Consider the following 16,756-nt stretch of genomic DNA (forward strand, 5'->3'; position numbering starts at 1 on the left):
GGGTCTCTGCTTCTCTCCCAGGTCACCTGCCATTGGTTGGCTGAGTTTATCCTTGTGGCTGCCACTGCCAATCTGTTATCATTCAGCCAAATCCCCTGTTGGCAGGTCAGGTGGTTCTCTGTGGAGGCAGTGATTGTGGAAGTCTTGACCTCTCCTGTCGCTCAGCAGCAGCAAGCCACATCCGTATCGACACTGTGCACACATGCCTCTAACATGACACAACTGCTGTATGCTCCAAACATTTAAGGGCTGATGATGGGGTCCAAATTTGTTACAACAGCTCTTGGACCTGACAGATGTGCAAAATAATCCTCATTTGGAAATTTTGAACCAATTCTCTCAACCAATTAGTGATGTGCTTCTTCCAGATCTCAGTGTATGAAACAATTTTCTAAAGTGTACAACAAATACAGAATTAGCAGGAAAGCTTATACAAGCCTTAGGAGTTGTAATAGCTCAGATGTGCGTAACTGCAAGTCCATGGCATAATGCTTATAACAGTCACATGACTGAGCAAGAACAGAACAAAGAAGCCACTGTGCTTGTTCTTTATTAGCAATACTGGTAGACATGCTACTATATAGACCCAACTTAAAAGCTCATTCTGGACTTAAGCAGGCCCAAATAAACATCCCTACTACATCTTAGTCCATGTACCTTATGGTGCCTGTAGGGTTGTTTCTGTATGGAAATTCATGTACATGTAGCATTTTGAGAGTTTAGATGAGAGGATCAGGTGCAAAGTCAGAACAGCTCATAAGCTTTTGAAAAACAAAGGCAGCATTTACACTGAAACTTGTAGACAGGAGCTGCTACCAGGTTTTGACTGGTTCAAAATGAAGGCTGCAATTGCTTGTTGGACACACCTGAGAATGCCTGCATGAAAACTACTCATGCATTCACTCCTGAACTCATCCGAAGCTTCAGTTTCCATACAGAAACTGCTTCCTCACCCACACAGAGCAGATCTGTTTTCAGCTGTGCCTGCAGAGGACACATAATGCTCTCCAAGCAGTTGACAAACCACATTTTAACCAACTGACACGCAAGTCTGGTACAAACACCAGTACAAGTCATGAGACTGCAACAGAGCTGACAAAGACAATTTACAAACCACATTTATTCTTTAAACAATTTTCATATAAAACTGATTCCCTTTTAAAAATATACATCAATTGCTTTGAAATATTAATGCCACACTTTAAAAACACTGGATTAACAACCATTACTTTGATCTCAAACTACACTGCAGGCTAATGCGTTATGTAATTGAAAGACTTGAACGTTCATGTGGTTAGCTAATCTACTCAAAGTTCCTTTGGGAGAGGACAGTGCGATAGAGAGAAGTGCCTTTAGCCTGGAAGAAGGTCACAGTCATCTTATTCTTTGTGACTTCTGCATGGATGAAGCCTCCCAGCGTTGAAGCTTGGCCAGTGAAGAACTTCACAGAACCTTTGGGAACGTGGTTCCAGTGACGGACATCAGGATCCAGGAAGTTCCCTGCTCCGCTCACCACGTAGCCCACACCAGACTCTTCAATGTACTGCAGGAGACAGAGACAAAAATGGGATTGTAGCAGCCTTTCACATTCATACCAAGAGTGTTTAGCACATTTTGCCTGAACCAACCTGCAGATTGTGGTCATGACCGCAGAGGTAAGCAGTGGCCTTGTATTTAATGAGCAGAGGATGAAGCCTCCGCAGAAGGCACTCTGTTGGCCCGTGTTCGGACACGGACCACACAGGGTAGTGGCCCGCCACCAGTAGGAAGTCTGCAGTGGAGCGAGCCAGTCTCTCCTGCAGCCAGGTCAGTTGACGGTTGGCATCCACCGCACGCAGGGGCCCTCTGGGCTTCTCATCCACGTAGTCGTCCGAGTTACCGCACAGCATTATGGTGTCGAGCATGATGATGGTCAAGGTCTTCCCTGTGTTGGGGATGTGGAAGTTCAGCTCGTAATAGTAAGACGGGAATTTCCTAAGAATGAAGAGAGCATAGTTTGACATTTACATCAGCACTTTAAGACTTAAGGATGTCTGAACTTTCGAAACAGCTTTTTAAAGTGGCCCCTTACCATCTGTCAGACCTGTTGCTGTACTCGATCTGTGCTTTGACGTTCCCCGCATGGTCGTGATTGCCAGCAAGCACGTACCAGGGGACTTTGAGAGACTTCTGGGTGTACACGGCCTCAAACGTGTTCTGATAAATTCACAAGAGAAATCAGGGTTTTGTTTTGTCGCCTCCATAATGTTGCCTTTTCAAAATAGATCAAGTTTACTCAACTGACCTTAAACCGAGGAGAATCCACACTGTCCACACCTTTGTAGTAGAAGTTATCGCCAAGGGCCAGAATAAAGTCAGCTCCCATCTGCTCTGCTACTTTGCTCATTTCCCGAGCTGTAGCCTTCTGCACAGCGGTGATGTACGGGGGATAAGGCACTCCACCCCAGTCTCCCACAGCCAGGAACTTAATGGAGGTTCTGTTTTCTGTAAGGTAACAGAACAAAGTCGTAACAGCTGAAAGTCTGAGAGGGAGGCTCTCATACAGATATCAAACTGTTCACAGGAGATTATGAAACGTCGTGTTGAAGTGATACTTACTGCCAAGTTCCTGCAGGTCTTGGAAGGTAGTAGGATAGCAGTAGACCACAGGGATGGCAGCAATTAAGATGGATACCAGTGTAAGTGCCATCTTAAAGAAATCAAAAAACAAAACAAAACAGACCGTCAGTGAGAACCACAGCGTAACATAGTGCAAATGGAGAACAAGGCACGTAGCCAGCCAAAAACGAAAGTAAACACGCCTCCAAAAAACAGAAACATGAAGCGAGCAAACCACAGCTGCAACTTACCATGTGAGCCTATGCTTCCTCTTTCCCTCCTACCTCACTGAACAACAACAGGATGTCTTGTTTTATGTCTGAAGGTGACTTGTGATTGGCTGCTGCCTGAAGCTGACATGTCCCAGCTGGAGTTAATAGAAGTTAATCAAAGCAGCCATGTCTATGAGGCTGAGAGGGTCAGAGGTCACTGTTTCATGTCTGTCACAGCACAGCGTTGCGTCTCTGCTTCTTTTAAAGAGGAAACTCTGCTGTTTGTGAAGCACACAGATCAAATGACCTTCATCAGCCTCAGCAGACGGTAAAGCGGTATCTAAGGTCAATCCTCTCCCATCAAAAAGAAAACAAAGCTGGCTGACAAGAAAACATCTTGTTAAGAGTAGGTGTCAGTATGCAGAGATAAGCGTGTCACTTACGGCTGATAACTGGTAAGGTGTGCTCCGGATGTCCTGACGAGACACTCTACATGCTTGCAACACTCATCCTGCCTGCCTTTTATCAGCATTCCCCCGGCAGAGGCTGCAGGAGGAGCAGCCCCAGGACACGCCGCCAGGGCATGATCATTGCTCACGCCCTGACTCAGTCTTGGGACCGGAGGGTCATCTGGACCACATGTGATCCACAGTGGTTATTATAACTGGTGTCCAGGCTCCAGTTTTTCCACTTCCGTGTTAATCACTGTTTCCCTTCTTTATTTATTCCCCATCTCTGCAATTAGAGGAGATGAATTTTTACATGGCCAGAAGAAGAATGGTGCAGATGACAGCAGTGTTCAAACTCCACGTTAGACCCCAGCCAGTGGCATCATGGGAAATGTAACATCCGGTGTTTTTGATTTATACTTGGGATTAAAATCTAGTATTGACTATCACAGCTTCTGTTGCTTCAATTTAGACTCATCAATTGAGGAAGTGCAATATCAAATCTGTGGAGTGCCACTTTAAGGAAGTAATTCATGAAATTCATTCAGATTTGCAAGTTTCAGAGGGATTGTATGGGTGAATTCATTTTTGTATATATTCAATGTCTGGAAATACAAAGACTGTGTGAGATTGCTTACTGCTGAAAACAGTGCTAGTGTGCATTTACATACAACTGCTGTATTTGAGTGTTGTTCTACACCTACCTTTCGCTCTCCCTTTCTTGTATTCTATTTATGTGCTTGTGCTCTCATTAGTCTAGCTCATTAGTACCTTTGCAACTAGTGACCTAATTTGCCCACAGGAGTCGATGAGGTCAATCATCTCTGTGAGCACATATAGGCCACACATGCTACGCGGTGAGATTACATGCTAGCCCGGCTGATACTGTGAAGCATCTGCATGATCTGCAGAAGCCCCTCACAGCATCATGAGCATTACAAAATACTCCCAATAACACTGATCTGAGGAATATTTTGGATATTTTTTTAAAGGGATGCTCAATTTGACTGGGTTTTCACAGCTTTACAGACATATTTCATAACCTATGAGATGTTAGCCCATCAACGATATTTGAGCTTCCATCATAATAACTAATAAACTAATAGTGCTTAAATTTCATCTTAGAAACTCAGCACTCATCTGTGAATTAGCAGGTGGGTGGTCAGAAGCTTTGCTCCAAAATAAGTCATTTATTTTACAAGATTAGAGCATTTTGTGATACAGACATGGATAAATCTTCAGTTCATAACTACGAGCAGCTTTAAATAAACCCATAACATACTGATACAGAACCTGTCCAGTACACTAAGAACAAACAAAAAACACACACAAAAAAACCCCTAGAAACAAGACAATGACAAACAAGACAATGATTTTTTACACTCACGTCAATATGGAAAGGGCTGCTGCAGTTCAAAGAAAAGAGCTCGACTTAACCAAAACATAAGCTTGAATCTGTCACCTACAGTTGTTATGAGCAGATGTCCATGAACTAACAATTCAGGTGAAAACAAAAAAACAGCAAAATTCCACTTTCAGAGACAACACAAGCACTTTTTTTTTTTCCTTTTCGGAGGTGGAATCCCAGGGTCATCATTAAGGTTGGACAGTCGGAGCCAAAAGTGCGGCATAGTGAGGTGAGAAAGGCTGTACGGGGTGTGATGATTAATAATTCATGTTGCTGTATCCAGAGTACGAGCCCTGGTTTTGTCCTCCGAAGCCTTGGTACATGCCATACCCCTGCTGACTCCCCCAGGACGACTGGTTTCCCCAACCTGTGGAGCGAGACCAGATTAGAAGGCGTCATTTCCTTTATCTGATACATTTTCTCTTAAAAAGAGATGTTGAAACGGCAGCGAGGGATCATCTGTATATCAAAATCAAAAACACAGTTTTTATTTGACTGCAGGGGTGGATTTCACTTTGCAACATCTTTACTCACCATAATTATTATACATTTGGCCACCCGTCACTGAACTCGGGTACGCTGTGCTGTACATTGAAAAGTCTCCGCCCTGGGCCTCAGTCTGACTTTGGGTCAGCATCTTCTTCTTTTCATCTCCATACCCGTAGCTGTAGGGGCTCTCCTGGTCGGCGGGAGGAGGCATCGACTGGTAGCTTTCCCCCTTTGTGGTGCTGGAGTTGGAGCTGGAGACAGGTGGGGAGGAGTAGGTGCTGCTCTCTGGGTAAAAGGTGCCGTAGCCAATGCTGCTGCCTGGTGCAATGGAGTCGGTGCCTTTGGCTGTGTTACTACCATACAGTTTATCTAAAAGACAGTTGAAACAAGAGCAATGTCACTAGTGTCAAATCATTTTCCTTCAATGGAGAAAACAGAACCACAAGAAAATTACATAAAATAAAGAGAACACATCCTTGGTGCAAACTAAAATGAGCACATCACCAAAGAGAGGTGACTGGGAGGAATCAAGCTGAACTTTTATGAAATGAAACAGGAATAATGTAGAAAAAATTCTTCCTATTTTTTTTCATTCAGTGGCAAAACACAAACAAAACACCACAAGTCAGTCTGCAGAGTGTATACTTACGATAGCCTGTGCCAGTGCTGCTCTCATAACTGTAGTTGGCTTTTAAAATGAAGGACAGAAACTTTAGTCAGTTTCCTCACAAGTGTACAAAGTCCAAGCCGACACTTAGAGAGTGTAAGATTCCTTACTCTTGTTGTAACTGGGTCCTGGAGGAAAGGGTTTGCCCCGGCCCCTGCCTCGACCTCTGTTGGGACCCCAGCCTCGAGACCCAGAGTCTGAGGGGATGCCACGTATGGTGCCGAACCCTGGAATGTGCTGTTGAACAAGAAATGGCAGATTTTATGTAAAGAGCTAATGGTTTTTGGGGCAACACAGTATGGTCTTGTGGAAGTGTTGATGCAGTGGTGTTTCAGAGAATCTTAACATACACATTTTCAGTGTGCATGTGTTCTTGGGAGGTGTGGCAATTTTTGATACAACAGAAGAAGTGAATGTTTTATTCAACATTAATAAATCTAAAAGTTGTACCAACAAGTGTCACAATCCTACCAAATGAGGGTATTCAGTGCACACTCTAAGGGAACTGTACCCTCACTGCTTTGGGCCTTCAAGATCAGCAGTGGTAAATTACCATGTCGGTATAGGTGATCTTCTTCTTTGCAGGATTCCTGTTAGTGTTTGTCAGTCCGTTGTCGTCTGGGAACAGCTTCTCCAGAGCAGCGAGGGCAGCGAAGGCCTTTGCTTCCTTCTTATTGGAGCCCCTCCCTTTGAACTTCTGCCCATCAACCTCCACCTGACACACAGGAAAAAGACAAGCTTTCAAAACTGACATGCATTACTGTCCATAAAGTTATTCTTACTCCAATCTACCGCTTGGAGCTGGCAAAGTCAGAAGCTCTTTCACACAAAGTGGAAATCTTGAGTGGACTCCACAATGCTCTTTTTCTATGGGATAGACATCCCATAAAAAGCTTAGATGCACATCAGACATCAAAGCGAAAATACAGGACGAACCCAAGGTTAACCTGTTTTAATTTATGTGTTTCCTACACTTGAAAACAAAGGACGAAGAAGAATCCCGACAGAAACCTTTTCAGTCTTGTTTCCTGGCTATAATACTGCTGACTCACCTCCATGACAAAGCACTTTTCATGTGAGCCCCCCGTCTCCGCAGACAGCTCGTACTTCAGGCTGCGGCGCTTCTCATTCAGCTCCATCACGGGGTTCTTGCCATTTTTAGTCAAGATAGGACCCTGACCGCTCTGTTCAAAGCAAGGCAAACAATAGCTGTTAAAAAACACATCTGTAAACGCTTTATTCAAGAACATCTCAGTTTCTTTTCTCTCTGGCCAGAGCAGATGTTGACACTGCTTCACTGTGTTGCAGTTTTTAAAAGGAGACCTATGAATGCATCGCTCCAGAGGGAGACACCGGGGTACATACGTCGTCTGATGTGGCAGAGGCCGTGGAAGACGCTTTCACCGATTCCAGGCTTCCTTCAGCATCACCACTGGACTCTGACTTAGATTCTGAGCCTGTTGGAAGACCGAGATCCTGCAGGACCTGTGAATGACAAAAGTCAAAACATGAAGTGACAAGAACTTAAAACAGCAACAACTCTTCATTCATTCAGATCTCCAGTGTGTCTGTGACGGCTAAGGAACGATCAATACACACAGTGAGAATAAATGGGAGTGAACAAATGCCTTACTGTTGATTTAATGACTACCTGCCTGAAATCCGAGGTTTGGCTTTTTGTCTGTGACGTGCCTGGGAGTCAATCAGTACACTACAACAGGAATTGAGACCAACATAAATATCAAAAGTGGGTTCATCATTGTAGCCAATAAGTGAGCAGCCAGGCTGGCTACTTGGGAAACCAGGAACTATAATAAAGCAAATTAAAAGGAAAACTATTGATTTTTAATCAGGTTTGTATCATTACAGTGTGAGTATATGCAAATCAACAAGGGTTGGGCAATTGTGTCTATTTTCACATCATCCAGTCATGGTTACTCCACGCCAGGGGGCAGCGGGAGTAGGAGGGGGTGGGCGAAGTTATGTCACAGCACACCAATGAAATGCCAGCATGGACAACTTTGTGTCAAAGAAAAAGACTGATCAAGGTAGTGCTGATCAAATATGAATCAGGATTGTGTCAGTGCTGTGCTCAATCCTCACCTCAAAGACCTCTACCTCGGTTTTATGCCAATACCATCTTTCCAGCATTGAAACACTTTGAAGAGAACTTATGCAGACAGAAACAGAAGAGTCTTGCCTTGGTGGCTACATTTAGCTTGGCTGCTCGTTTGGAGGGCCCCGTCGCCTCGTATGTCTTCCCATTTAAGTCCACAGCCATTGTGAAGACCGGCTCGTGGACCGGACCAGTCTGAGATGTAAGTCGGTACTCCAGACCAGGTCTGTACTGGTTCAGACGCATCACAGCATTCATGCTAAAATCATCTGTGACTATGGAGAAAAGGCGGAAAGAAATATCAGCAAGAGGTTTAATGAAAAACAGCACATAGAGGCCAGCTTCACAAGGGCTCCAGTGTTATCATTATTTATTTATTTTTTTTACACAGATTTCTAAAGAAGCATTTTCACTATTGACACCAATACAAAAATCAGGCCTCTGATAACCATTACTAACATGATTTCCTCTGAAAGCGCTTCTGGAACTTGAGAGACTTCCTCTGTTTGCTGTTGAGATGGAGCTCATCCTCTTCTTTCTCCACCTCTGTGTAAGGTCTCTTAGCTGGCAGGCTGAAGTGCCCGGCAGGTGGTATCTGAGCTGCACGAAACATAAGAAGCAGGGCTGAGAACAGACTTTTTAATGAGAGTGAACAGCACAGAACGGGAAAGGACACAGATCACCAAGTACCTGTGCCATCTTTGCTGCTGGCTCCCATTGATTTCCGGGGCTTTATAGGTTTAAAGTCCATCCCCAACACCTTGTGCATCTGTCCAAACGCACACAGCCTTAAGGCAAACTAAGGAAAAGACAAAAGTTAGGTTTTATTTCCAGGGTTGAAAATATGCATGTGCACACTTGCATGTGTTAGCAGCCCCATCTTTACCTGAGCACTCTGCGTGATGTCTTCACGCTGCTGCATTGTCAGATTCGCGGTGGCATCGACTGGTTCCTTCTCACATGGATCTTTAATTCCAGGACCATCTTTGCACAGATACACGTCAATGTATATAAGTTGGTGTTAATGTCAGCATAGAAACATCCATGTTGGTTTCACAACTCAATAAAAAGTTCACCTTCCAAGAGGATTCCAGATGCAACACACTCCAAAACCCTGCGCAATGACTCGCCTGCTCCCATTGGCCTCTCAGAGGTACCAACAGCCTTCTCCACCAGCAGCTCAAGAGGCTGTGTGGATATGAGAGCACAGAGTACAGATGCTACTTATCAAGGTGCTGCTCCAGGTTTTAATCACAGAGCTGCCAAAAATTAGGCTGGTTTACACAAAACTACATCTTGGGCAACAACAGTTTCCTCACCCATCCTGAGAGTGGCGCCCAGGTAGGAACACGGTTACACAAGTCTCTCATGATCCGGATCACGACGACGGCAGAACTCAGATCGTTGACTTTGGCCTGGAGACACAAACAAAACAACGGTTCAGAGGAGCTGCTGACTCTGCTGTGACCTCAACTTCGAGCTCTCTGAGGTTCCACAAAACGATCCCGAAAACAAAGCACAGACAGGTCAGAACAACTGAGCCAAGGCCAATATGTATCATTACACACTGCCCACATGCTGTTTGTTGTGGACAAGAGCAGTGGAGCTGATAGAGAGCTCAGTGTGACAGAGGACACTTTGATAAATTATATGCTGGTGTCGATACCAATGATTTATCCAAATCTGTCATTGGTATGGATCAGCAGATCACTCCTCACGAGTTAATAAGGACAACTCTTCAGCTTCCGACATTTTAATATTATGGACTAAATCGACAACTACTGAAGGCACAGTTAACAAAGTGTTACTGTCTCTAAATGGAGAGAAAATAATAAAGAGACCATTCAAAGCAACAACAAGAAACAACCTTACGTACAAATAAGGACGTGAATGCAAACCTGGAACCACTTGGCGTGGCGGAGAGACGCCAAGGCAGATAGGCATTTCTGCCTGTCCAGAACGTCCGGCGGATCGTTGACTGTTCGCGTTTCTATTGACGAGGTGGGGTAAGAAGAAAAGGTACAGTTTGACCAAGGGGGTCGGCTCTGTCTTGCAGCTCAGGGAGTAGCAGCTTTCCCCAAACCAGCAGCAGCAGGGAAAGGGGGTCCCAAGTATCTAATGTGTGAATCTTTGGCCCTGACAAGCATAATAGTCACGTGTCACAACTCCCAGCTAACATTTCCACAGCGTGTGAAAGTTACAACATTGCATAACATGTTAATGTATGCACTGGGTCAACCAGAATAAATACCCCCTTCCCTCAGCCCCTCGGCTTGGGTTTGCTGCTTTTCCCCCCTCCTGAGACAGTATGTCCAGTTGGTCAAAGGTCCAGCGTTCCTAAAAAACTTGACAAACTAAAAGGCAATCAGTTGTAAATCACAAGCATTTAGAGAATCTTCACGTCTGCCCCACACTGCAGCAAAACTGATGTCGTCCCTGATCCAAAAGTGGCTTAAACGGGCTGAAAGATCGGAAACACAAGTGGCCATACCAGCTTTGTGCAAGTTTTAGCTCATTTTCTACACGATAAATACAATTCAACTCATCTAACCCCCACAACTTTTAGGCTTCTGCAAATTGGACACAGCAAAAACAGATGACAAGCAGGAAAGTATGCTTGGACTGCATGGTAATAGCCAAAATAATAATAATAATAATCATATTCAACTGAAATGATAATTATTTGGAATATGCAACCTTATTTAGCTGAAAACAAGAGTAATGCAACATTATCAAAATAAACGTATCGATCACAATGAAGAAGATGCAGCTCCACAACAGCTGCCTACATTAGCTAAGTTCCGATCAAAGTTATTTTGACCCAATCCTGATCAGAGTCCTATAATATTGGGTATCTCCAATTCTGAGTCCAATCAAATGTTTGTATTTAAATGCTGATTTAATGACCATTCACAGCCGTGTAGGTGAGTTACTGTTTGTCATTTTGACCGGTGAAAGCAAAGGTCAGCGCCAGCTAAACGGAGAAGCTGCGAGCTGAATGTTTCGTACAATGACCACTGCTAATGATTATTAGCGTTGGAGCACAGAAAATCTGCATTTTGCCAGCCTCAATGTCTGAACACAAAAGCTCCCACAGCTTCTCTGACCTGCCCTGTTAACTTTGCCCTCACACTTTGTTTACATTTGCAGCCCCATTTCATTTCGTAAAAAGTAACCGAAGAAGCAAAATAAAGCTCTCTGAGCTAACAGGCAGCTAACAAGCTTGTTAGCATGTTTGCTAACAGGACAATAAGTGTGTTTATTCAAAAGATGCAAATGTACAAACAACTCATCCTTTAAGTGTCTACCATTTCTCTTCCACCTGACCGGTTACTCTGATGTACCACAGTAAGGCCTTCCAACATAGAGAGTCTGTGCTGCACCTGATCAAGTCTCGATGACCATGGAAGCTAAAATCACCCTCACAATTACGCCATCACTTCAACTGTGCAGCCCCAGCGTGCAGTGTAGTAAATGGACTAAAACTGCACTGAGACCGGTATGGTTCTCTATGTGGGGCTTCAGTAAACTCCCCCTGACCATTAAATGAACTCACTGACACTTAAGTCTCCCATGTAACTACAGCTCATGCTGAGTAACACATCAAGACATTTCCCTAGAAACAAACAATGATTTCCTTATTTCATCCTTTTTTTTTTTCCCTGTCTGGTTGAATTGAAATTCTCCCAAGCCACAGAAACGTCCTCACTGCTGATCAGTTTTGCTGCAGCTGGTGCCAAATGTATATGTTCAGCATCAAGTACATGCAATGCGCGCTTTAACTTGTTATTCTTGAAAAGCCTTCATTTTAAACATGAAAACAGTTCAACAAGAATAAACAAAGTTGTTTTTATGACTGGCATTGTTATCAACAACATGTGTAGACTGTATCAGCGACTACAGAGGAAGCGCACTGTTGGAGGACTCTCGAGCGAGTGGAGAGCCAACGTTCATTGGCTGTTCACTGGCATCGGTCTGAGACAGTCACTGTACAAGCTCCACTGAGGTTTAATGAGATGAAGATGGGCAGCGTGTGTGGTGTTTCAATTGGCAGTGCAGGGTTACACATCAGAGGAGCGGTACAGTGTCTGCATACTGACAACACACAGATCAGGCCTGTGGTAGCTGATGTCCACTTCCAGCCTGGACCAACATATATACCTTCATTTTCTTCTGCAGATTCGCTCTCTTGCACCGTCCTGACAAGAGGTGATGTCAGGTGGATGGTGAGAGTCAGGCCCGACCCCTTGCTGCTTGTCACAACGATGGCGGCCGTCTCTGGACACTGGCTTACTGTGTATGTCTCCGCAGAAGTCTCCTATTTAAAAAGGGGAACAAAACATTAGGAAGGCAAAGAGGGACTCTTAAGGTCTACTGTGCAAACATAACCTGGAGAATGACATTAAACGACTGTATGTCTGCCGTTCTACCTCTAACTGAGCAGTGAACTTCTCGGCCACTTCATTAAGCAGGGTGACAGTAGGCTTGTCAGAGCAGAGCAGCACCAGCTCCAGGTCCTTGTCTCCCTTCAGCAGGAGTCCCTTGGCCACCAGGCCGACCCTCATAACCCCACGCAGGACACGCTCTTGTGACTCGGCACTTGCATTATGAGGAGGAAAAAAAGAATGAAAATATTTATTTATACAGAGGGAAAACATTTGAGTTAAACGATTAAAAAAAAACCCACCTGAGATACAGTTTTTAAATCACTGGGACAAATGCCACAGACCACTGGGATGCCTCTCTTACCTTGATGCCTCTGTATTTTCTTGGTCATCTTTTGGAGTATCCATCTGGTCAGACACAGTCTTAAGGGCACATTCCACATGGGAGACGATGGTCTGCACCTCCTCCAGCTCCTCCGATGAGGGATACACTTCAGAGTGTTTGGCCATGACGTGGCGATCGTATTGTGACCGTATGTGCACCTGGGGGGCTGCAGCTTCCTTAAGTGGAAAAAACTGAGGTTTATGTTGGAGAAAAGAACAACATGGTATTTTTTAGTTTATACTGTAATCATATACCAATAAGTGTATTTCTGTAATGAAGAGATTGCATTTCTTCTTCAGTTTATTGCTACTCTGATGTATCCCAGTGAAACAGCAATCCCACACAATGTATAAAATAAAAATAGGACTGGGAAGTAGAATATTAGCAGTAACAGTTAGGAAGTGCAAGATTAAAAAAAAAAACCCTTGGAAAAAGAAACATTCACACGCACCAGACACAGCTTTCACGTAAGAGGAAGAGCAATCTTTTTAAAGTGCAAAAGAAACAAAAAGCTGACGGAAAACATTACATGTCCAGTCTCAATGTGGAGACTTGAAGAAGTGGACTACATGAGTCAAATTAAAAGGTGAAACAAGAACCTCATAATGCCGTTTATCTTCCATTTCCTCCATAGCAGCAATGTAGTTGTGGTATTGTCTCAGCTCCTCCTCGTAGCACAGGCAGTCGTACCAATAGCGCAGCTCCTCGTATCTGGAAGCATGAAATGACAAAATGAGGACAGTCCCGAACACAAGCTTCAGGGTGCAAGCTGTTGAAAAGCAGGTGCAACAACAATGTAGAAGCATGAATGTAGCGTGCAAAATAACACGACAAGCAACATTTGTTATTAACACTTTGAACAATGAAATCAGTCCTCTAAGGCTCGATCTACCCACTGAGCTAGCATATTGAATTGTGCACTGAAACTGACAGACTGTGACAATAGAAGTGGTTTCTACGGTGGCCGACAAGGGCAAATGTGCCACAAATGGCAAAATGCTGCAAACACGGGAATGATGCAAAACCAAAAACACACAAACCCACAAAACAAATGCGAAGAAAAATGCTGCAAATATCAAAAAACACACAAAACCCCAAACAACTACAAGAGAGATACGCTGCAAATTCACTACAAAACGGACGTGCGCCAGGCCACTAGGGGGACTCGACCTGAGGGATGGACCGGTACACTGGACCGGTACTGTTGGACCAGACCCTCTTGAAAGACATGAAGAAGAAGAAGAAGAAGAAGAAGAAGAAGGTTTGAAAAAATAAATAAATAACAGTACATTGTCCTTTATGTATTTTTTTTAAACACTTAGCCGTAATATTGTAAAAGATGTCTTTCAAGAGGGTCTGGTCCCACAGGACCGGTCCATCCCTCAGGTCGAGTCCCCCTAGTGGCCTGGTGCACTTCTGTTTTGTAGTAAATTTGCAGCATTTCTCTCTTGCAGGTGTTTTGGGGATTTGTGTGTTTTTTGACATTTGCAGCGTTTTTTTTTCACATTTGTTTTGTGGGTTTGTAAGTTTTTGCTTCTGCTTCGTTTCTGTGATTGCAGCATTTTTCTCTTGCAGCGTTTTTCTGTTGCATTTGTTTTATGTGTTTGTGCATTTTTGGTTTTTGCATCATTCCTGTGTTTGCAGCGTTTTGCCGTTTATGGCGCCTTTTGCCCTTGTGGGCCACCGAAGATTTCAGCATAAAACTGCTTCCAAAGCAAATGGAAAAGTTGTATTTTCTCAACCCTATGATTAACTCTGTGTGTCTGTGGGCTATGTTTGTGCTTTTGGCATTACTGAACTTTTACAAAACACTACATTACCTGGATTTTCATATACGTTGCTTCTTGTATTCATTTTCATGTAACACACACTGAGCTTACTTGTCATGAAATGCACTGTGCAAACTCAATTGCCTCGCCTTTATTTCAATGCCACTGTATTTTCAGATTTCATTCAGCACTGTTTGTAGTGTGTACCTATCAAAATCATGCGGGAGGAGGCGGTGGCCCTGTTGTATGAGGCTGTCCCAGTACAGTAGCTCCTCATACGCCTGGTGCTCATCCCACGCTGCAGAGGACGCCATGTTGTCACGACTTCCGGACCGAAGCTATCGCCTGTTTAGGATGGAAAACCCTTTCTTGGTCACTTGCAGATAACAGGCAGTATGAGACCAATCAATCAAATGTCATGAATTACATCAAGTTATCTACATGCATGCTCTGCTGGCAGCTGTTTGCTAACGTTACGCAGAAAACTTGCTGAGCAGGTTGAGGCTACAACCTGGTAACCGCCCACTTGATGTTAGCGAGCTTGCTAACGTTGGTCAGCATGTCAGTGCCATTTTTGTCCGTTTGCTACACCAAATGTCCATTTCGCAGAATACCGCTGACTTCTGTCTAAGTTTCGTTTGTGCAGTTAAGGCTTACCTCTGTCAACGACCGAACAGACAGCTGTGTGTAGGTCTTCTAGATGTATTGTTACTACCTTTTTGTTGCCGTCAACCAGGGAACGGTCACGTGACTACTACTACTTCTTCTTCTTTCCGTCTTTGGCGGATTGCGATACCAAATTTTAGGTACGTAGCGCCGCCGACCGTAGCGGAGGGTATAGAGAGGTTCTTATCTTATTGTTCTAGCAATAAATAAATGATAAATTATAACAAATTAAAAAAAGTATTATAAAAACTCTTACATTCTATTAAACAATGGTACAGTCATCCATGTGTTCATAGTTTCCCTTCCTCATCCAGCCTCTCTCTTCAATAGATTTGACACAGTGTATTATTACGTGTTCAGCATTTTCAGTTATGTTACCATGTGCACGCACTTGTGAATTGACTTATACACTTGAAATAATGTCTTATTCAGATCAGTGTGCTCAAACCTTAATCTGGATAGAACTATTTCCTCTCTTCTACAACATCCTTTAACACTCTGTGCCGTAAGTGTCTTTTGTAGTCTTTAGTATGTTCTGTTTTTGCAGTCCTCATCCCTCTTTTATCATTCATCCATTCATTCATCTTCTATACCCGCGTATCCCTTTCGGGGTTGCGGGGGGCTGGAGCCTATCCCAGCTGGCAATGGGCGAGAGGCGGGGTACACCCTGAACCGGTCGCCAGCCGATTGCAGGGCAACATCCCTCTTTTATTTTACATAAAAAACAGATTAACCTTATCACCTCTCACAGCAGAACAGTGTGAAGTTGGGGTCCCTCGGCACATTTGCATGCAGTTTCCTCTCCCACTAATCGTATTATGTTTCCAAATAGCTGTAATTTGGCAGAAAGCTTTTTCAGGCAGGCCTGTGAAGTAAGAAGGGAAGGATTTTGCAGCTGTAGACCACGTGAATGTGGTTGGAAAGAAACAATGAAGTGGAGGAAATTAATAAAATAGGAAGCTGGTAATAATAGTATTTCATTGATGCACTGCACCCCATCTCAAGTTTACTCACAGCACAGCCAGACTGTCTACCTCGTGCTGACACACTCGCGCATGGAAGGAATCAGCTCACTGAATGGCAACTGAATCAAGCCTGAATAAAAACATTTGGCTCAACAATGTTCTTGATTTCGTATCTGCATAACATTTGTGGATAATCCTTTTCTATTTGTCTTCATCTAAGTGAAGTCCAGAATGACTGTGCAGGAAATCCCTGCTGCAGATCACACCATCAGTACTTTACAACATACTCATGCACGGCCCAAATAACTAATTTTGAGATTTAACACTCAGGAAAGCAGAGAGAATACTGAAGTACAGCAGCACGAACTATCCACTGCAATTTAACTTTGAAACTGGTCAAATTAGTACAGCCAGTGTTCAGTTCATACGTACAGCACAGTTTAACTACCTGAATAATTCTAATAATAATAAACCAAAATTAACTTTATTTGTACCTGTTTTACAGGAATTGCAGCTCAAAGTGCTTTACAAGAAAGAAATCACATTCATCAAGTGAGTGCTGCACATAGAATGGGCATACAAATATATTATACATATAATAATAATTACACACAGTACATAACAGTTTTCTAACTGCACCACTGCAC

General features: G+C 43.7%; 2 protein-coding genes across 4 annotated transcripts; both read right to left on the reverse strand.

Annotated features, from left to right (window-relative positions):
- Nucleotides 1-545: 545 nt before the first annotated feature.
- acp5a (acid phosphatase 5a, tartrate resistant) lies at nt 546-3,296 on the reverse strand. 2 transcript variants are annotated; one of them, XM_076728636.1, is made up of 6 exons: nt 3,254-3,296; nt 2,599-2,689; nt 2,285-2,484; nt 2,072-2,196; nt 1,629-1,974; nt 546-1,543 (listed from the first exon to the last, which is right to left on the reverse strand). In XM_076728636.1, the coding sequence occupies exons 2-6, from the start codon at nt 2,687-2,689 to the stop codon at nt 1,304-1,306; spliced, it is 1,002 nt and encodes a 333-aa protein (XP_076584751.1). In that variant the 5' UTR covers nt 3,254-3,296; the 3' UTR covers nt 546-1,303. The 2 variants fall into 2 exon arrangements, with proteins under 2 accessions (XP_076584751.1, XP_076584750.1); XM_076728635.1 differs by lacking the exon at nt 3,254-3,296 and adding an exon at nt 2,850-3,000.
- Nucleotides 3,297-4,429: 1,133 nt separating this feature from the next.
- Nucleotides 4,430-15,259, reverse strand: ilf3a (interleukin enhancer binding factor 3a). Of its 2 annotated transcripts, none has more exons than XM_076728143.1 (20): nt 15,136-15,259; nt 14,686-14,823; nt 13,309-13,420; nt 12,689-12,885; nt 12,370-12,538; nt 12,101-12,257; nt 9,838-9,929; nt 9,259-9,354; nt 9,016-9,127; nt 8,826-8,923; nt 8,630-8,738; nt 8,399-8,539; nt 8,024-8,214; nt 7,189-7,308; nt 6,876-7,007; nt 6,377-6,538; nt 5,934-6,060; nt 5,806-5,844; nt 5,202-5,525; nt 4,430-5,034 (listed from the first exon to the last, which is right to left on the reverse strand). In XM_076728143.1, exons 2-20 carry the CDS (start codon nt 14,790-14,792, stop codon nt 4,925-4,927), a joined length of 2,595 nt encoding a protein of 864 aa, XP_076584258.1. In that variant the 5' UTR covers nt 14,793-14,823; nt 15,136-15,259; the 3' UTR covers nt 4,430-4,924. The 2 variants fall into 2 exon arrangements, with proteins under 2 accessions (XP_076584258.1, XP_076584257.1); XM_076728142.1 differs by having other exon boundaries at nt 12,689-12,900; nt 15,136-15,253.
- Nucleotides 15,260-16,756: the final 1,497 nt, after the last annotated feature.

This window comes from Chaetodon auriga, chromosome 4, assembly GCF_051107435.1.
Source record: "Chaetodon auriga isolate fChaAug3 chromosome 4, fChaAug3.hap1, whole genome shotgun sequence".
In the NCBI taxonomy this organism is placed as follows: domain Eukaryota; kingdom Metazoa; phylum Chordata; class Actinopteri; order Chaetodontiformes; family Chaetodontidae; genus Chaetodon; species Chaetodon auriga.

Coding starts and splice junctions, on each gene's coding strand:
- acp5a (XM_076728635.1), bottom strand. Junction 2,485..2,598: donor AGACCTGCAGGAACTTGGCA/GTAAGTATCACT, acceptor GTTACCTTACAG/AAAACAGAACCTCCATTAAG. Junction 2,197..2,284: donor TGGATTCTCCTCGGTTTAAG/GTCAGTTGAGTA, acceptor TGAATTTATCAG/AACACGTTTGAGGCCGTGTA.
- ilf3a (XM_076728142.1), bottom strand. CDS start 14,792: ATGGCGTCCTCTGCAGCGTGGGATGAGCACCAGGCGTATGAGGAGCTA. Junction 7,008..7,188: donor CCTCTGCCACATCAGACGAC/GTATGTACCCCG, acceptor TGCTTTGAACAG/AGCGGTCAGGGTCCTATCTT. Junction 6,539..6,875: donor AAAAGTGCTTTGTCATGGAG/GTGAGTCAGCAG, acceptor CCTGTGTGTCAG/GTGGAGGTTGATGGGCAGAA.